At 41.7% G+C, this 22,065-nt stretch overlaps 1 protein-coding gene across 2 annotated transcripts in view; it reads right to left on the bottom strand.

The window, feature by feature from the left end:
- AKT1 (AKT serine/threonine kinase 1) overlaps positions 1 to 22,065 on the bottom strand; it is a 160,819-nt gene that overhangs the window by 106,515 nt on the left and 32,239 nt on the right. For both annotated transcript variants that reach the window (XM_060754619.2, XM_060754627.2), the window contains exon 2: positions 19,771 to 19,927. In XM_060754619.2, coding sequence (XP_060610602.1) covers positions 19,771 to 19,816 — 46 coding nt within the window. In that variant the 5' untranslated portion in view covers positions 19,817 to 19,927. The remainder of the gene's footprint in view (positions 1 to 19,770; positions 19,928 to 22,065) is intronic.

The raw sequence follows: 22,065 nt of genomic DNA, 5'->3' as shown, positions 1-22,065 counted from the left end.
TGCCATGGAAGAGTTCCATGCTTTTCCATTTGCTGGGATTTGGCTTTAGTGGAGATCAAACAGGTTTTACTTATTGTTGCGATCACTAGATTATGAAGAGGGGAGACTTTTGGAAAGGCATGGCCTTTTAGAGATCATAACCTTTTGGAAAACCAGAATCTCCAAAGCCTTTTGGAATCATAATCTTTTGGAGATTAATTGGCATTCACACCATTTGGAAAATCATAACCCTTTTGTAAAGTATGATCTTCCAGACAAGAGCCAAAATCTCATTTGAGTAAAATCTTCTCTTTAGTGGTATATATCCACTAGTATTCATAAAAGGCAAATTAGGTTTCTCAGCTGTTAGATGATTGTTGTTGTTCATTCGTTCAGTCGTCTCCGACTCTTCGTGACCTCATGGACCAGCCTACGCCAGAGCTCCCTGTCGGCCGTTACCACCCCCAGCTCCCTCAAGGTCAGTCCAGTCACTTCAAGGATGCCATCCATCCATCTTGCCCTTGGTCGGCCCCTCTTCCTTTTGCCTTCCACTTTCCCCAGCATAATTGTCTTCTCTAGGCTTTCCTGTCTCCTCATGATGTGGCCAAAGTACTTCAACTTTGTCTCTAGTATCTTTCCCTCCAGTGAGCAGTCGGGCTTTATTTCCTGGAGGATGGACTGGTTGGATCTTCTCGCAGTCCAAGGCACTCTCAGAACTTTCCTCCAGCACCACAGCTCAAAAGCATCGATCTTCCTTCGCTCAGCCTTCCCTAAGGTCCAGCTCTCACATCCGTAGGTGACTACAGGGAATACCATGGCTTTGACTAGGCGGATCTTTGTTGCCAGTCTGATGTCTCTACTCTTCACTATTTTATCGAGACTGGACATTGCTCTCCTCCCAAGAAGTAAGCGTCTTCTGATTTCCTGGCTACAGTCTGCATCTGCAGTAATCTTTGCACCTAGAAATACAAAGTCTGTCACGGCCTCCACGGTTGTTAGATGATATACCTGATTATATCTTTGAACTGTTAGGAAAAAAGGTTATGCCAATGAGCAAAAACAGCAGAGTTTCAAAAGTGTTATTTTCAGTGCCCCAAAACATCTCTTCTCCCATAAAATATATTTGGTTTTAAATCATGCCCTCAAGAGACAAAAATAAGTAGTCTTCATTAAAAGTAACATATCTGGTTTACTCACAACCTTCATGTAGTCAGCATACAGTTATGTTGTTGTTCATTCGTTCAGTCGTCCCCGACTCTTCATGACCTCATGGACCAGCCCACGCCAGAGCTCCCTGTCGGCCGTTACCACCCCCAGCTCCCTCAAGGTCAGTCCAGTCACTTCAAGGATGCCATCCATCCATCTTGCCCTTGGTCGGCCCCTCTTCCTTTTGCCTTCCACTTTCCCCAGCATAATTGTCTTCTCTAGGCTTTCCTGTCTCCTCATGATGTGGCCAAAGTACTTCAGCTTTGTCTCTAGTATCTTTCCCTCCAGTGAGCAGTCGGGCTTTATTTCCTGGAGGATGGACTGGTTGGATCTTCTCGCAGTCCAAGGCACTCTCAGAACTTTCCTCCAACACCACAGCTCAAAAGCATTGATCTTCCTTCGCTCAGCCTTCCCTAAGGTTCAGCTCTCACATCCGTAGGTGACTACAGGGAATACCATGGCTTTGACTAGGCGGATCTTTGTTGCCAGTCTGATGTCTCTACTCTTCACTATTTTATCGAGACTGGACATTGCTCTCCTCCCAAGAAGTAAGCGTCTTCTGATTTCCTGGCTACAGTCTGCATCTGCAGTAATCTTTGCACCTAGAAATACAAAGTCTGTCACGGCCTCCACGGTTGTTAGATGATATACCTGATTATATCTTTGAACTGTTAGGAAAAAAGGTTATGCCAATGAGCAAAAACAGCAGAGTTTCAAAAGTGTTATTTTCAGTGCCCCAAAACATCTCTTCTCCCATAAAATATATTTGGTTTTAAATCATGCCCTCAAGAGACAAAAATAAGTAGTCTTCATTAAAAGTAACATATCTGGTTTACTCACAACCTTCATGTAGTCAGCATACAGTTATGTTGTTGTTCATTCGTTCAGTCGTCCCCGACTCTTCATGACCTCATGGACCAGCCCACGCCAGAGCTCCCTGTCGGCCGTTACCACCCCCAGCTCCCTCAAGGTCAGTCCAGTCACTTCAAGGATGCCATCCATCCATCTTGCCCTTGGTCGGCCCCTCTTCCTTTTGCCTTCCACTTTCCCCAGCATAATTGTCTTCTCTAGGCTTTCCTGTCTCCTCATGATGTGGCCAAAGTACTTCAGCTTTGTCTCTAGTATCTTTCCCTCCAGTGAGCAGTCGGGCTTTATTTCCTGGAGGATGGACTGGTTGGATCTTCTCGCAGTCCAAGGCACTCTCAGAACTTTCCTCCAACACCACAGCTCAAAAGCATCGATCTTCCTTCGCTCAGCCTTCCCTAAGGTCCAGCTCTCACATCCGTAGGTGACTACAGGGAATACCATGGCTTTGACTAGGCGGATACAGTTATACAACTTGTCAATCCAGTTACAGTCCCCGGGAACAGTTTACAAATTTTGCTGTACTAATTACGATTGTTTGATCATGAGGATAATCTTGTTTAATTCTTTATATTTATTTTCCCCTTTATTCTGTAAATTAAGCCTTTCCATTTTGCCTCCCATGACTTTCTAATTTGGCCCATCCTGTAGTAACTTGTCCTTTAGCTAATGCAGTCTTGGAGGAGGTAGTCTAGTAAATATTTCCACTGTTCCCTCGCTACTTCGCAGTTAGCTTTTAGTGGACTCGCTGTTTTGCGGTTTTTTGAAAATATTAATAAAAATATTAAATATTTATGTCTAGTGGAGGCCAGGTAGGTGCCCTTGGGATGAGTCGGGAGGTGGATAAGGAAATGCAGGTAAGAAAATAATATATAAAATATACAAAATAATGTATAAATATTGAAATTAATATGGCGTCCCTACTTTGCGGATTTTCACTTATTGTGGGTGGTCCTGGAATGGAGGGAATAGTGTATACCAATTTTTTGTGTCCCATTTCTTTTGGACCTTCTAGCCTAAAGATACCACGGCTTTAATTGCATCAAAAATGTAATTTATTAATCCCGCTCATTCTTTAGATTCTCCTTCGGCGGCAATTTTCAGGAGGAAAAACTGTGTCTTGTTCCAATCTATTTTTATCCCTAATAGTTCCTCCATTTCTTTCTTCACTATTTTATGGAACTTTTGTATTTTTTCACAATCCCACCACATGTGAGTGTATGTTCCGGTTTCCACGCAGTTGTGCCAACATTGTTTTGGGATGGTCACATGGCCTGTAGTTGCTCCCACAACACAGAGTTATGGAAAACTACATACCAACACACACATATATAACAAAGAAAGCAATCTGAATTATATACATAACAAAAAAACTAGTATAAGAGGCTTGTAGAAGGTTGCTATTTCCAACAGAGACAACTGCAGATGATGCACAAGCCCATTTTCTGTCCCTGGGATCCTCTTGCGGTTGATGGAGCAAGAACCGAAGAAGAATTCTACAAAGGGGATGGGAATGTTAATATAATGCAGAATACCGATATGTTATTGATATTAAAACCACATCTAAATAATATCCATGGTGACCAGTTTGAGGATGTTTTACTCCTTGTCACAGGTATGGATCATAGGAGTTGGAATAGACCTCGTGGGTCATCCAGTCCAACTCCCTGCCAAGAAGCAGGACAATTGTATTCATAGCACCCCAACAGATGTCCATCCAGCCTCTGTTTAAAAGCCTCCATAGAAGGAGCCTCCACCACACTCTGGGCAGAGAGTTCCACTGCTGAACAGGTCTCACAGTTAGCAAGTTCCTCCTAATGTTCAGGTGGAATCTCCTTTCCTGTAGTTTGAAGCCATTGTTCCATGTCCTGGTCTCCAAGGAAGCAGAAAACAAGCTTGCTCACTCCTCCCTCACATATTTATACATGGTCCTCATCATGTCTCCTCTCCTGCAGACTAAATATGCCCAGCTCTTTAAGCCGCTCCTCATAGGGCTTGTTCTCCAGACCCTCAATCATTTTAGTTACCTTCCTCTGGAAACATTCCAGCTTGTCAACATCTCCCTTCAATTATGGTGCCCAGAATTGGACACAGTATTCCAGGCAGTTCTTCACTTACAAAATTAGCCAGGAAAGACCCTTGAGCAAATATAGTTTAAATGCTATGTTTTCTTCACCCAGCCTTCACTTATTCTACCGTTCTAAGACCATTCTAGTGGGATTCCTTTCTGAATGGTGTAAGGAATCCAAAGAATCCTTATGCAAAAACCAAGACCAGCCAGCCATGTATGCCCAGATTCATTTCAGAAATGAATGTTTGCACTGTTTGGTTGCATTGGGCATGTTTCTTTCTTATTCCAAAGAAAAATAAGCTATTCTACTCGGATGTGTTTTAACACTGGAAAAACTTGCAACAGAGGAAGGAACTGTTCCCAGCAGCCAGAAAACCTACAAAATTCTTACCATAACTTTGGCACAGTACACTGCTCTAGTGTCACAAAAGACCATTATGTTGTAAGCTTACTCACGATTTCCTCTTATAGAGGGAGCACTTTTTTTCTCCAAAACCACCCATTGCTACAAAGTTTGGTTTTGCAAGTTTTTTTAATTAATTAAGAGTTTATTATACATGTGGGACCCAAACTCTGCTCTACAGCTAAGAGACTCAATGTGTGGGCTCATCTCTGTATATCTAAGTCAGAACCAATTAGCACCCTACAAAACTTTTCAGTAGTTTTTAAAACCAAAAATGCCCCTCAGTTGCAGCGTGTAGGTACAAAGAATCCTAAAGTTGGAAGAGACCTCATGGGCCACCCAGTCCAAGAAGCAGGAAAATCACATTCAAAGCACCCCTGACAGATGGCCATCCAGCCTCTCTTTAAAAGCCCCCAAAGAAGGAGCCACCGCCACACTTCGGGGCAGAGAGTTCCACTGCTGAACAGCTCTCACAATTAGGAAGTTCTTCCTAATGTTCGGGTGGAATATCCTTTCCTGTAGTTTGAAGCCATTGTTTTGTTTGACATCCTAGTCTCCAGGGAAGCAGAAAACAAGCTTGCTTCCTCCTCCCTATGACTTCTTCTCACATTTTTATACATGGCTCTCATCATGTCTCCTCTCAGCCTTCTCTTCTGCAGGCTAAACATGCCCAGCTCCTTAAGCCGCTCCTCATTGGGCTTGTTCTCCAGGCCCTTGATCATTTTAGTCCCCCTCTTCTGGACACATTCCAGCTTGTCAACATCTCCCTTAAATTGCGGAGCCCAGAATTAGACACAGTATTCCAGGGTGTGGTCTGGCCAAGGCAAAATAGAGGGGTAGCATGTCTTCCCTAGATCTAGACACTATACTCCTATTTAGGCAGGCCAAAATCCCATTGGTTTTTTTGTCGCCGCATGATATTGTTGGCTCATGTTCATCTTCCTGTCCACGAGGACTCCAAGATCTTTTTCACGCGTACTGCTGTCAAGCCACACGTCCCCCATTCTGTGTCTTTGCATTTCATTTTTTCTGCCTAAGTGAAGTATTTTGCATTTGTCCCTGTTGAACTTCATTTTGTTAGTTTTGGCCCATCTCTCTAATCTGTTAAGATCATTCTGAATCCTGCTCCTGTCTTCTGGAGTATTGGCTATCCCTCCCAATTTGGTGTCGTCTGCAAACTTGATGATCCTGCCTTCTAACCCTTCATCTAAGTCATTAATAAAGATGTTGAACAGGACCGGGCCCAGGACGGAACCCTGCTTATGGCACTCCGCTCGTCACTTCTTTCCAGGATGAAGAGGAAGCATTGGTGAGCACCCTCTGGGTTCGTCCATTTAACCAATTACTGATCCACCTCACCGTAGTTTTGCCTAGCCCACATTGGACTAGTTTGTTTTCCAGAAGGTTATGGGGAACCTTTTCAAAGGCCTTACTGAAATCAAGATACGCTACATCCACGGCATTCCCCACATCTACCCAGCTTGTAACTCTACCAAAAAAGAGATCAGATTAGTTTGGCATGACTTGATTTTGATAAATATGTGTTGACTATTATCTATGACCGCATTCGTTTCTAAGTGTTTGCATACTACTTCCTTAACGATCACGCAAACATAGTGAGAAATGACAAAAATCTTGGAAATATTATTATCTTACAAATCATATATTTTGAAAAGTATAAATGAAAGGTTTTCATGGAAAATGTTGTGTCAACATACATTTCATTATAATAATTTATTATGTGCCCGTATCTCTTTTAAGGGGTTGGTTTAACTCAGTGGTTCCCAACCTTTTTTTTGACCAGGGACCACTCTCCAACATTAGTACCAAAAGGGTTACAAATCAGTTTTTGGTCAACTTTAGATTCAGTTTGGCTATTTGGGGTGCTGATTCATAAAATTGCATTGGATAGACCACATCAGCTCTAGCTTCTGATACAGAACATATGCCATCCAGGAGACGCCATCTGCTTGTCCGCAGAAAACCACATTTAATAAGCCTTGGCGCTATAATTTATGTATTTATTATTTATTTTTTAGGAGCATTTCTATCCCGTCCTTCTCACGTCCGAAGAGGGACTCAGGACGACTACCAACAGGCACCATTTGTGCCGAACAATAAATAACAATCATAAAATATGCTTAGCATACATTAAAAACAATTGTAAATATGTGTACATTAAAAACAGTTCACCATTTCAAGTTGTCTTCCAAATCAATCCATTGCCATCCGCTAAAAACAATCTTACAATTAAAACAATCTATTCTGCAAACACAGAATAACCAAGATTTGAGCTTCTTCTGGAAGGTCATGAGGAAAGGGGCAGATCTGATTTCTTTAGGGAGGGAGTGCCACAGCCGTGGGGCCACCACCGAGAAGACCCTGTTTTTGCGAGACCAGTAAGAGGGTTTTGAGAGACCAGTAACTCTTGTTGCAACGGTGTAGTAACGGTTGGACCGCGGACCATATTTTAGTTCTTGCGGACCACTGGTGGTCCACGAATCACAGGTTGGGAACCACTGGTTTAACTAGTTTGCTAGTAAAATTGAATGTTGCAAAAACTTGAAGATATAAAATAACATTAAAAATAATGACTGTGATATAACCTTTTGGCAGACCTGAAAAATCTTCAGCAATTGGACTGCCATCTATTTCTAATCCTGCCTAAAGGAGTAGGTCTATTCAAACACATTCAAAATGTGACAACAAAAACAGAACAAAGCCAAAAATATTTCTCTTAATCAATTTACATTTTGTTAGGAATTCTGCTACTTATTTGTTGTATATTATCTACATAGGACTGCAGCATGCAAACAAGGATATTATCTCTCTTGCTTTCTCTCTCTCTCTCACACTTAATATTTACAATCAATGTTGATTTACAGAGCCCAAAGTAACGAATTACCATGTTTGCTGCCAACATGTTGCCAGGCCTAGAAATCAGTCCCAAGTCCTTCTGATAAGAGCAGAAGAAAAGTGAATCCATCTAGGTTTCCACATGGCTTAAGATAGTTTATTGAAAGTTTGGACTAAAACCCAGAGCGGATTCACCACCCCTCTAACATGGGAATCACAAGCCATTCTTGATCAGCGTTGAGCTTTGAAACCACTTGCATGTCTTTGACGATGATACTGCTGTTTCCAAAACAAGATGCCAGTTTCCACTTTCTGAACAACTGTTACCAAACAAACATATGCTATTAAATTTCTCTCATATGTTTATGTGTATCACAGTTTAGTATGATAATACTAAAGAGCAATTAGATATTTATACCAGATCAAAGCTTTCAAACATCTCATGTTGGTGACACACTTTTTACGCTTACGTTTATTTATTTATTTACTCTATTCGTATCCCACCTTTCTCTACTCCGAAGGGGACTCAAGGCGGCTTTACATATGGCAACTATTCAATGCCTTTGGACAACAAACAGTTAAAATGCATTTAAGTTAAAATTTTAAAATTAAAATTAAATGCACATTAAAACATATAAAGTATTGCAATCACTAATAAAATCATGCCATCCACAACTGTAATCCGGGGCAGATCCAAAAATCATTGCACATATTTCGTAGTTATCACTACACTGTAGTTAATCTCCAAAGGTTTGACCCCATAGCCAGGATGGAGACAGCTGCTCTAATGTCACTGGGGAGAGAGTTCCACAGCCAAGGGGCCACCACTGAGAAGGCTCTGTCTCTCGTTTCCACCAGATGCACCTGCAAAGGAGGTGGGACCGAGAGCAGGGCCCCCTCAGACGATCTTAATCTCCGAGGTGGTTCATAGGAGGAGATACGTTCGGACAGCATCATTTCGCAACACAGTAATTCCGTTTTATTAGCAAACCATAGATTAAACCAACCCCTTATAAGAGATGCAGACACATACATAATTTGCAACAACAAAATGTATGGGGGTACAACATAGCTCATAACAACCTTTCATTTATATTTTTAAAATATACGATATGTAAGACAATAGCTTGCATTTCCTACTTTTTGTCATTTCTCATTATATTGATGTGACACACAGACAAACTAACATGTTGCGACACGCACTTCGGAATGCTCTGCCCCAGATCTGGTGTGATCTTGGAAGTGAAATGGGGTGATCCTTGATAAGTACTTGGATGGGAGACCACCAACAAATTCCTTTGTATTCCATGCCTTTAAAAAAAATCCCACAAAATTATGGAGTCACCGTAAGTCTATAGCCAATTTGATGGCACATACACATACTATGCATTTATTTACTACTGCACTTCCTACATATTACTATCAAACTCATTCTCTGAATGCATGCAAATATAAACATCAGAGGAAAAGAGAATTCAAAGTTTGTGGAAATATTGAAATATTTTAAGGGGCAAAAAGCCTTCCCTCTGTGTTTTGTGAGTCAGCTTTGCAAGTCATCAGCCTTAATTTGTCTTGTTAGTCTTCCCTGTAATTAAGTATAAACTATTACTGAAAGGCAGAATGAAATACATGAGTGTGGTGTTTTTTTAAAGCAAGTACAGCTTATGTGGTGGTCTGTGGACAAGTGCCAATCCACAATCCATGAACTCCCAGTCGGCAGCAAGTTTCCAGGAAAGGAAGACACAGATGGAGCCAATGGGCATAAATATGGCAACAGCCCCTTGCACATCAGGAAGGGGGGAAGCCAGTTTCTCATATTAGTCTGTGATTGTGTGCTTTTAGGCACAGCATTATTCTGGGAAACTATGATTTGCTTGTACAGATTTGAGTAATTTTGGTAAAACATAAAATATAGATGGAAGTGAATAAAATAAACTCTTAAAGAAAAAACACAAAGGACACACGACCACAATTTAACACAGAAACTACATTCTAGTTGTGGGGGGGGGGGGCACTCAAACTGTTTGGGGTGGGGAGACCAAAATGCCAACTTTTTAAGCTTAAAACTTCAATTGGCAATAACTTTGCCTTAAGAGAGGTGTCCTATCTTTCTGAACTGGTGAACTGGTGGTTGTATCAGACATTTGTGCCAAATTTAGTCTAGTGAATGAAAATACAGACTGCATATCACATATTATGATTCATAACTAGCAAAATTACAGTTTTGAAATAGTAACGAAAATAATGTTATGGTTGGGGGTCACCACACATGAGGAACTGTATTAAGGGGTTGCAGCGTTAGGAAGGTTGAGAAACACTGGCTTAATCCACCTGAGATATGCCTATGAATGAAGGTGTCCGTTAAACTGAACATCTGAAGCAAGCTTTGACCTTTCCAACATGGAGATGAGTTGTCAAGTCTGGCCATTATCAGGTCATCTTTCTGATGACCACATCCTCACTTAATATTTCCAAAATCTTGCCCCAGTTTCCAGAACTCTGTTTTAGTCTTTGAAATAACAAGGCAAGGAAACCACAAGCTTCTTACTTTCCCAGTGAAATGGTTGCAATAACTCTCTTCATTCTCGCTATCAAACAACCTGCATACAAACTCTGCTATCTCACAGACCAACAGAAGGACAACCCACTTTCACATCAAGTATCAGAGAGCCTGTCCAGCAGTCCTTTAGTGAGTCATTGTGGCCACAAGCCCTTTGGGTGGTTAGCCAGTTTATCTGAGGTTCCGTTGGAGCTGCCACCGTCTGAGTAATGGCTCAATTTCCTTAAACCCTTTTGTTATAAAAAGGTCACATTCCTTTGCAGTTAATTTGACCTTTATATCTTAGTCCACCTCCCTTGCCCACCACTTTAGATTTCCTCTGACACTTTCCAGACATGCCTTTCAGCTTAGTGCTTCCCTAACCAAGTCAGGACCTAACCCAAGTATGTAGTCTGCACAAAGTTTGTGAAATGGTAGGTTTACTTATGTACACACTACTATCCCATATTTACTGAACCAGTACCTGCAGTTTCGTTTACTTTATCTGACAAGCTATGTCCTTTCTAGGCTTTTTCTAAATCCTTCATGTTTCTACTGGAGGATGACCATAGAGTCATGCTAGAGGACCTAACAATGTCCAGAGAAATCCACAAGCATGTGGACAAGTTCAACAGAAAGGAGGAAACCATGAAAATGAACAAAATCTGGCTACCAGTATTTTAAAAAAACTCAAAAATTACAACAGCAAAACAACAGAGAGGAAACATTCTGGGACATCTAATCACCTCTCAACAAAAGATTGCCCCAGGCACTGCCAGGCCATCAAATGCTAATCAAGGTGGTCAGTTGAGACATTCACACCTAGCTCCAGCAGACAAGAGTCCTTTGCCCCACCCTGGTCATTCCACAGATATATAAACCCTTTTTCCTAGTTCCAATAGACCTCACTACCTCTAAGGATGCTTGCCATAGATGCAGACTAAACATCAGGAGAGAATGCCTCTAGAACATGGCCATATAGCCCGAAAAAACCTACAACAACCCAGTGATTCCGGCCGTGAAAGCCTTCGACAATACAATGTCCAGAGAGCTGTTGTTCATTCAGTAGGACTGACAATTACCAAAGTTTTGCATATTTATGTAAACTCATAGAACACCCCCCACCACAATTATTTTTGTTTGTTTGTTTGTTTGAAGCGAGACAAATATCAGTAAGAAATATTTTCAGTAAGAAATGAAACACCTGCTACCACCACTTTCTGGATGAGTTCAGTCAACACACGCCAAAAAGTCTCATGGAGACGAGTTACCTCAGTCAGGAAATTAAATGGCAACATGGAAAGAGAGCAATGAAACCACCACTTATAGAGTGTTCCACGGTTATGGGGCTACACTTGCCCTTCCCAACAGACTTTAGACTGTGGGAAGCACAAAGAGGAAGTATAGAGGGGTTCACATGGGAGGATACTCCCATGTCTAGTTCGTTTAGGGCAGAAGCAGGCAATACCCTTGATGTGGGAAGAGCTAGGTGGTTAAGATAGTCTGGGAAGGCCCTGCTCTAATTCCTGCTGCCTTCTCAGGTGCAGCTGGTGGGGATGAAAGACAGGGCCTTCTCAGTGGTGGCCCCTCGATTATGGAACTCCCTCCCTAACAAAAATTGATTAGCTCCCTCCCTCCTGACCTTCAGGAAAAGGCTAAAGACGTGGATGTGGGATCTAGTGTTCAGTTAGTAACCCATTAGAAAACTATGGAATAGTGCAATGACAATTTGGAAGGGCCATGGACTATGGTTTTGGATGTGATTTTAAATAGTGTTTTAAAGTTTTTTTAATGATCATTTCAATATATCTGTTAATTTTACTATATATGGCATTGAATCGTTGCCTATACATGTAGGCTGCCGAAAGGCAGGGTATAAATAGGATAAATAAATAAATAAGAGTTTGCTGCCCCTCAAACCCCATCACAGAGGTTGTATAACTACTCCTGAATACAGTTGGCCGCAATTTTGGATCAATAGGAACAGTTGAGAATACCAAGTGATATAGGCTATATTTAAAAGAAGGCCTTGCAAAACACAATTAAAACATATGAAATTCATGAGAGTCATCATACATTTACTGGTGATGTGAAGGCACTTTGTTGTTGTTGTTGTTGTTCTTGTTGTGTGTCTAGACGTTGCTTTTGGCCAATGGTGATCCTACTGTACTTTATTGCTATGGTGTTGGAGCAATTTCCTCCTCCTTCCCCATTTCTATTTCTTTTGAGTTGTCTAAATTGGAAGCCTAAGACCAGGGGACCGCAAAAATTGCATTAATACCATATAATTATTATTTCAGTGACATCTTTAAAGGTAAAGGTAAAGGTAGTCCCCTGACATTAAGTCCAGTCATGTCTGACTCTGGGGTGTGGTGCTCATCTCCATTTCTAAGCCGAAGAGCCAGCGTTGTCCATAGACACCTCCAAGGTCATGTGGCCGGCATGACTGCATGGAGTGCCGTTACCTTCCCGCCGGAGCAGTACCTATTGATCTACTCACATTTGCATGTTTTCGAACTGCTAGGTTGGCAGAAGCTAGGGCTGACAGCGGAAGCTCACGCCGCTCCCCGGAATCGAACCTGCGACATCTTTTCCTCTCCCCAAAACTGAGTACTAGCTGGCTTTCAAATATTCAAACAGGGGACCCCTCCAATCTAACTAAAGGTCATGTGAAGTTGCTACAAAGTTGGTGTAAAATGCTCTATGTGGCATGTACTAATCAATATCTGCATTTTGAGTCAGTTTGCCATTCTCCCCATAAAAGACATCTGACTGTTTTTAATGATTTTAATGATGCTCTAATGATTACAGCATTGATTATAGCGCACAAAAGGCAAAAATCAAATGTGCTGTCCTTAAACACACATGAGATATTTGTTGATAAGCATCCAGGGGCAGGAGAGTGAAACTGCCTGAATCCATCAAAACCCAGCATTTCCCACACTTAACAGCCCCGGGAATATTCCTGCTCACTTTTTTACTTCCCTCTGCCTCAGCTTTTGCTGCATGCCTGCTTTCATGTGCTACGGATTTGGCAAGAGAAGAGGAGGAAGTGATTTGTAACTGGTGCTGCTGTATCATTCGATGACGAAATTGCAGCCAGGGTCACAGGGCTACGCAGCGCCCATTGAGAGCTGAAGCGTTCATTCATAAAGATCTGCAAGCTGCAGGGCTTGAGGTCAGGGAGATGACTGGTCTTTCCACAAACAAAACATCTGCTGTCCTGGAAGTCGCACTTCCTTTAAGCGACTGACTCACAGCCTTGCCAGGAACGACCAAGACACACACACACACACATGGAGGAAGGAGTCTCATTTCATTTCTCCATTTGGCGCTGGCGAAAGGCACACAGAAGGCCACAGTGGAAACTTCTGCTGCAGTCACACTTGAAAGCAAAGTCTCGCAATATATTTAAAATGTTTCAATAAAGAGCTCCAGCTGGAGTGTTACAGAACTATCACAGAACTCCTTTGCTCCAACAGATCTACTGGCTGCCGGTCAAAACCTAAAAAGTCCTGCTTATGAACTATATATCTACAGACCCAGCAAGAAAATCCAACAAATGCTCTGTTCAGCAAAGGACAAGAGGGATCCTCTCACCTCTGCAGGAGTCTACCGGATACCATGCAGCTGTGGGCAAGTCTACATAAGGACCACCAAACGCAGCAGCATTGCCCAAACACGAATCAAGGAATATGAAAGGCACTGCAAACTACTTCAACCAGAGAAGTCAGCCATAGCAGAGCACCTGATGAACCAATCTGGACACAGCATTTTATTTGAGAACACAGAAATGCTGGACCACTCTCACAACCACCATGTCAGACTACACAGAGAAGCCATTGAAATACACAGGCATCTGGACAATTTCAACAGAAAGGAGGAAACCATGAAAATGAACAAAATCTGGCTACCAGTAATAAAAAAAACTCTAAAACTGCAACAGCACAACAAACAAGGACATCTAATCACCTCTCAACAAAAGTTTGCTCCAGGCACAGTCAGGCCATTGTATGCTAATCAAGGTGGTCAGTTGAAACATTCACACCAAGCTCCAGCAGACAAGAGTCCTTTGTCCCACCCTGGTCATTCCACAGATATATAAACCCTTTTTCCTAGTTCCAACAGACCTCACTACCTCTGAGGATGCTTGCCATAGATGCAGGTGAAACGTCAGGAGAGAATGCCTCTAGAACATGGCCATATAGCCCGAAAAAACCTACAACAACCCAACTATAGAAAGTCCTGTGTGGCTTAGGCCAAGGCTATCTGACATGAGCCGGTCCAGACCACGAAATCCACAAGAGGGGCTCTTCTTTTAGTTCCATCTCCTTCACATTTACGGTTTGTGGGAAGATGAGAAAGAGTCTTCTCATTGGTTGTTCCAAAACTTTGGAACTCCTTTCTGCAGGGAGGCTAATATGGGCCCCTCCTTGTTTTCTCTCCATCAGCATGCAAATACTTTTTCATTCAGGTGAGATTTTTGAATGGAAAACTTTTAAGAGTTTGGAAGTATTTATTTATTTACTGTATTTGTATACTGCCCTTCTCAGCCCACAGGTGACTCAGGGCGGTTTACAGACGCAACAATTTGATGCCCAATACACATGTTCATGCATTTAAAAGCATGAAAACATAATATAAAACCATAACAATAGTATTAAAAACATACATCAATTACTCCTAATAAAAACGTTGTCCAATTTCGTCATCCAGTCGTTTCAATTCCTATTTCATTTACCTTGCACTTTCAAATGCTTGTTCAAACAACCAAGTTTTGACTCTTTTCCAAAATGTTAAGAGAGAGGGGGCCGATCTAATGTCCCCAGGAAGGCCGTTCCAAAGCCGAGGGGCCACCACCGAGAAGGCCCTGTCTCTCATCCCCACCAAACGTGTTTGTGACACAGGCGGGATCGAGAGCAGGGCCTCCCCAGACGATCTTAAAGTCCTAACAGGTTCATAAGGGAATTCAAGTTAATAATGATTTATGTCACTTATATGACTTGTCCAGAGTCACCCAATGTGTTTCCATGGCCCCGTAGGGACTCAAACCCTGGCTTCCAATGTGGCTTAACTTTGGTAAAACTGTGGTTAAAAGTTCAATTTGGATTCAATATTAATTTTATTATGTTTTTAACTCTTTTAACTCTTTAATGTGCAAGCCACTGTTGGAAAAATCTGGATATAAAGGAAGTTAAGATACAACAACTATGAAAAGGGTACATCTCCACTGCCCCGGGTATCTTCTGCTTAGTCAAATATCTTAGGGTTACCACAAACAGCAGATAAATCTAATCATCAATCAAATCCTAAATTAACTGGAATGATCTTAATGAACAGTTATGTGGAGTTCCAAGCCCAGTCAATATTTATTGAAAAATCAAAATGTGTTATTTATTGAATTCCGGCCCAGACTACCTGTCCGAACATATCTCCTGTTATGCACCATCACGAAGTTTAAGATCTTCAGGAAAGGCCCTGCTCTCGATCCCATCACCATCGCAAACACGATTGGTGGGGACAAGAGACAGGGCCTTCTCGGCAATGGCCCCCAATCTGTGGAACTCTCTCCCCAGGGACATTAGGTTGGCCACCTCCCTCCTGTCATTTGGAAGAAAATTGAAGACTTGGCTTTGTGTCCAGGCGTTCAGTTAGGTGTTCAATTAGTGGATAGCGGTAATTCGAAAGATGAATTGGATACTGCAACATTGATTTAATCCCCAGACTTGGAATTGGTTTTAACTGGTGTAACTAAGTTACTGTTTTAATGAACTGTTTTAATGTTTTAATGTAATTGTTTATTCTTGTATGATGATAGCATTGTATGGTGCTTATGTCTCATAAAGATGGGCTCAAAGCCAACCTTAAAAACTCTGGCATAGACACTGAGAACTCAGAAGCCCTGGCCCTTGACCGCTCCAGCTGGAGGTCAGCTGTGACCAGCAGTGCTGCAGAATTCGAGGAGGCACGAGTGGAGGGTGAAAGAGAGAAACGTGCCAGGAGGAAGGCACGTCAAGCCAACCCCGACTGGGACCGCCTTCCACCTGGAAACCAATGCCTTCACTGTGGGTCAAGAATAGGGCTCCACAGCCACCCACAAACCCACAAAAATAGTCATCAAGGAAGACCATCTTACTCGTCCAACGAGGGATCGCCTAAGTAAGTAAGTAAGGTGCTTATGTGAGGCGCGGCCATTCAACCTCTGTTTAAAAGCCCCCAAAGAAGGAGCCTCTGTCACATTCCGGGGCAGAGAGTTCCACTGCTGAACAGCTCTCACAATCAGGAAGTTCTTCCTAATGTTCAGATGGAATCTCCTTTCCTGTAGTTTTAAGCTATTGTTTGTGGAAACCGCATGAGTTCCCTTGGGGAGATTGGGTGGTATATAAATAAAGTTTTATTATTTTATTATTGTTCCACATCCTAGTTTCCAGGGCAGCGGAAAACATGCTTGCTCCCTTCTCCCCATGACCTCCTCTTAAATATTGATACATAGCCATCAGGTCTCTACTCTGCCATCTTTTCTGCAGGTTAAACATTGTAGGTGAACTATAAATCCCAGCAACTACAACTCCCAAATAACAAAATCATAATTTTTTGAGTGATGGTCACTCCTTGTGTTGTGAGACGTTTTGTTGCCAAATTTGGTGTGATTTCGTTCATTGGTTCTTTTGTTTTTAAGGAACTCATTATGTCTTTAAGCTGCTCCTCATAGGGTTTGTTCTCCGGACCCTTGATCATTTACTACCTCGAGCAATAAAGAGACTGATAACAAATAAAATGCATTATTATTGTCGTTGTTATTCCAAACAGCAAACTTTTGCCATTTTGTATTTTTATATAAATATATATATATACTTTACTATACTTTATATACTTTACTACACAGTGGGACTTGAGCAGCCACAATTTTGGAATCCCTTTGAGTTGCAATACTTAGGGGAAAAAAAGGGGGGGGGATAGAAATTAATATAAAAATAATAAATAATAATAGGGTATTGTCCTTTTTGAAATGTTAACTTTTAAACTACTGGTTTTCTTTTCTTGACTTTAAAAAAAAAAGGGGGAAGAGATTCTGAGAAATTCAGAGATTCCAAGAAAGAGATTTCTTTCTGTAAGCCGCCCTTGTTGTAATTATAGCCTGAACTTGTTCACAAGCTCAGAATATCAGACACTGGTTTTAGAAACATCCTGTGGTCGATGTACTTAAAACCTTGATGCCTTTTCAAACCCACTCTTTCTTCTCTCTCTTTCTTCCACTCTTTCGGAGTACAGTATATTTTTGAACAGCTATTGTTGTGAACAGAAAGAGACATTAAAAAAAAGAGCACACTCACAGAAATACAAAGGGGGATGGGGGGACGGGACATGGCTCACAATCCTGGACACTGTTAGCACAATAATTAAAATCACGTTACAAAGCCAAACCAGAAAGAGAATAGAGCAACACAAGTGTGGTCTCCTAGGCAGCCAAGCTGAGAAAAACTGGAGTTGTATAACACAGAGTTCTTTGGACTGGGACCAGGAAAGCCTGAGTTCAAATATCTCCTCAATTATGAAGCTCATAAAACTCAGCCAAACTTGCCTCACGGGAATTTAGTTATAAAAAGACAAAATGGGATGAACCCGTGTGCATCATCCCTAAGCTGCTAACAGCCGGGACAAAGTAAGTCTCGCCTTCCAGATGTGTCTGGACTCCAACCCTTATCTACTCCAGCCATAAATTATAGCCAACAAGCGATTCCTCTCCTCACCTCTCTTTTGGACTTCAGCTCTCAGAATTCCTATCTATCATGCTAGGTTGGGGCTTCTGAGTTTTATGGCCCCAAACATCTGGACAGCCAAAGCTTGAGAACCACTGCTTCAGAGGAACACTGCATTCCAGAAGAGGAACATTTCACATCACAAAGGTCACATTATATTGGGGAAATATTGGGTTACTGAGGAATTTCAAGAAATCTGACATCTGGACAGGGGGTGGCAAATGCAATGCAATGGAGTCTTGCTCTGGAAATAACATTTCTGGGCTTATTTATTTATCGTGTCATCAGCAACCATACCATTGTGTTACAATTCTAACAGAACAAAACAAACACACAGATTTTTTAAAAAAAACACAGATTTTGCAAACTTGGTAGTTGGTTAAATGTCCTTTGACCAGTATCTGGCCACTTGGAGTGCCTCTGGTGTTGCCGCAAGAAGGTCCTCCATTGTGCATGTGGCAGGGCTCAGGGTGCATTGCAGCAGGTGGTCAGTGGCTTGCTCTTCTCCGCACTCTGGGCTGCACTATATGTATGTTTGTGTGCCTTCAAATCACCCATCGATTGACATATGGCAACCCTATGAATTCCACTTTATTTTCTCAGGAAAGGGGAATCTGTCAACCCTCCAAATCTATGGATTCAACCACGCACAGATTATTTATCTATCTGTCTGTCTGTCTGTTATTCCAAACCAGAAGTGGGCTGCGAGAGCTGAAATCCGGTCTGCAAACCTCCTTCATCTTTATTTTATTTTATTTCTGTTCCTTTTCACAGAGATGGCCAGTCCCACTGATTTTGGTATTAATGTTGGAGAGTGGTCCCTGGTCAAAGTGGTCCCTGGTCAAGGTGGTCCCTGGACAAAGTGGTCCCTAGACAAAGTGGACCCTATTGTAAAACATGGCCAACTGTAAACAAGAACAAAGGAATAGGATAGCGCAAGTTGTAGCTAATGAGCAAAGGCATGGGATAAAAGAACCCTAGGTTTCTGGGGAATTTGGTGCTATAATTTTTGGTCTTGTTCTCTTGCCACCATCGCCATCATCATCATCATCATCATCATCATCATCACCATCATCATCATCATGTACTTGTGCCCTACTTTTCTCCCAGGCCTGGGACCCAAAGCGGTTCACAAACTTAAAAACAACACAATTTAGAAACTTATAATCCTAAAAACTATATAATTTAAAAACCCACAACCTTGAAAACTATAGTGTAAAAAAATTTCTCCCAATATTGGGACCCAAAGCATCTCATAACCTTAAAAACTATACAGTTTAAGTACAGTTTAAAACAGAATTAGTCATACCTAAAACCAAAATGTAGCCCATCTCCCACTACTTATAGTTTAAGTCCATGACCAGAGCCTACCTGGGACCAGTGGTATAAACACTTCTCTCTTCTAAACTTTCTGACACTGAAATTATTTTACTGCAAATTCATTAAGAAGCAGTAACAGTACTCTTGATGTTATGAGTTTGCTTTCTCCATAAGGCCAGAGTTTACACATTACCATTTCAGCAGGGGTTTTTTGTTTTGCTTTTCAGAGGAATCCTGCTGTGAGCTTTGAAACCTCTGTTGTTTATTTGTGGTTGCCAGTTCTTAGAAATGTGACCAATTTACTGAAGTAGCAGCAAGATCAGAGTTCCCCTCCAGTGTAAAGAAAAAGAGATAACTGCCCTTTCTATCCTACTACAGCTATCTGTCATTGCACAGAAGTGCATTAACAGTAAACCTAGCAATCGTAGAAATGTCTATATGCTACAACTACCAGCAGCCTAGCCAATGCTGGTAACAACAAGGAATGCTGGGTTTTGCAGTCCAACAACAACATCTGGTGGGCCACATGACTTCCGACCCATGGAATACAGGAACTGCATGAGTAATAAAGCATTCAAGCCATTGAATATTAGTGTTCTACTATTTCACTGGGTTACTGGAGTACAGTTCAGCGGTTTCATTCTTTTTTTGTGAAATTTACACAGCATTTCTATGTTGCATAATGCCCAACATGCACTCCTCCAAAATGCAAACAGAGAGACAAAAAGACATTTATGGTATTTCTCTAGATATGGGAGAAGAAGGCACTTACCTCGTTTGTGGAGCCAGCCTTCCTTCACTATTGCTACTTCATTCATAATGGCGAAAATGTCTCTTCAGCGAGCGTTCAATGACTACAGATCACTCCTTGATCCCCACAGAAAGTAGTTCTTCTCCCCTTCCTCCTCCTTCCCCTTTTTCAGCTCCTCCTAAAGAGAAAGATATGGAGAAAGAAGGACAACACTTAGCAATTTTACAGGTAGCATTAAATTCAGTTATAGCAGAAGTTCTTTTGGTATTTGAGATACCACTACGACCACACAAATGCAGAGAGCAAGACTATAAAGAAAAAATATAATTATTTGGGGATTTCAAAAGGTTGAAATATTTTAATTGTACAAGCTGCATCACAAAGAGAGACTGCTTCATTGAGAACCAGATCTAGATCAGTGGTTCTCAACCTGATCTACATCTTTACCAGCTGGGAGGCTTTCTGGGAGTTGAAGGCCAAAACATCTGGGGATCCACAGGTTGAAAACCACTGTTCTAGATAGTCTCTCCAGTAAAAACCTTTAAATCACGTATTTGAATACCAACAAGCCAAATGGTGGTCATAACACATGGCAAGAATTCCCGACATTTGCAACTACATGAACCTGAAGATACAGTGATTGAATCTTCTGTAAGAAAACATGTCTTGGGTGAGCAAAGCTTAACTCGTAAGACTGCATATAGCCTGAGTAAACACGGGATTTGGGGCTCTCCAAACATCCCGAACCATCCTTTGTCTGGATCCAAAACAAGGAGCCATTTTCCTCTCTTGGAAACCTTCAGAGAAGCAATTTTAGAAGAAGCCAATCCTCTCTTACTTAACTTGCTGACCCTTCTTGCACTGCTCAAATATTTTTGATTTCAGAATCCCAGATATGGGATGCTCAACCTGAACTATGATTCCACATAGACAATTATGGCAATGTCCTACAGAATCCCAGAATTTGCAGATCTAGAGAAGATACTGGACTAGACGGCTCTTGTGGTTTCTTCCAACTCTATGATTCTATGTATTGTCGAAGGCTTTCATGGCCGGAATCACTCTGGGTTTTTTTTTTTGGGCTGTATGGCCATGTTCCAGAAGAATTCTCTCCTGACGTTTTACCTGCATCTATGGCAGGCATCCTCAGAGGTTGTGAGGTCTGTAAGGACCTCACCACCTTTGAGGATGCCTGCCATAGATGCAGGTAAAACATCAGGAGAGAATACTTCTGGAACATGACCATAGAGCCCAAAAAACTTTACAGCAACTCTGTGATTCTATATTTAGAATTCCCTGCCAGATATCTCTAGCCCTTCTTCAAACTACAAATCCCCCTAGGATTCCAAAGGATGGAGCCATGGCAGCTAAAGTGGAATCATAGTGGTATACATAGAATCATAGAGTTGGAAGAGACCTTGTGGGCCATCCAGTCCCCAGTCCAACCCCTTCCATAGACAGTACAAAAGAGCCCTGGTTCCAACATTCAAATGACCGTACACAAGACTTGTGTGATGAACAATTTGGCTGAAACTTCCATAGCTGTTGTCAATTTAAGATCTTGTCCCAAAAGCTCCTTATTATGAAACTACTGAAATTGGCTTCACCTGAAAACTGAATTTTGAGCTATCTCACCTGCCATCCCAAGTTAGGCAAATACCAAGTTATGAGTCACTTGGTAAACAAGCACATCAGGACTTAAGCAGAGAGCTGCCTGGACTCTGCTCCAAAGCAGCCTGGTACATGCAAATTAGAAAGGCACATGTTTACTTTTAGTACATTCCACCCACCCATCCAGCTTCCTAGAGCCACATACTCAAAAAGCAATGTCTTGTTCTGGCATAAATTGAGCGGTAGAACCCAACAGGAGGCAAAAGAAGACATAGAAGACCAAAGGCAGAAGACAGGTTTGGAAAACATTTGATTTGTATGCACTGGTTTATGGAGAAGGGATCCCTGACAATTCTAGAGTAATGTAATTTGACTTCTGTGCCATGAACTAGATTCTGAAATCTGTATACAAATATTCAAACCCCACAAATCTTAGATACATTGCCCAATTCTTCTACACTCTCTACCATTTCTAGCTTGAGATTCTCTAAGCAAATTGCCCTAAGTGTGAAGCGTTAACACAGGACAGGCCACATCAAAATTCTGTTCTTCTTCCATATTTTCAGCCTTCTAAGTCACAGAGATCCAATGACCAAATGAAAGAACGTCTTCTCTAGAAGCACAAATGCTATCATAGAATCATAGAGTTGGAAGAGACCTCATGGGCCATCCAGTCCAACCCTCTGCCAAGAAGCAGGAATATTG

Source organism: Anolis sagrei, chromosome 1 (genome assembly GCF_037176765.1).
Source record: "Anolis sagrei isolate rAnoSag1 chromosome 1, rAnoSag1.mat, whole genome shotgun sequence".
In the NCBI taxonomy this organism is placed as follows: Eukaryota; Metazoa; Chordata; class Lepidosauria; order Squamata; family Dactyloidae; genus Anolis; species Anolis sagrei.
The sequence above is the reverse complement of the archived record's forward strand: the minus strand, read 5'-3'. Positions and strand labels throughout refer to the sequence as shown.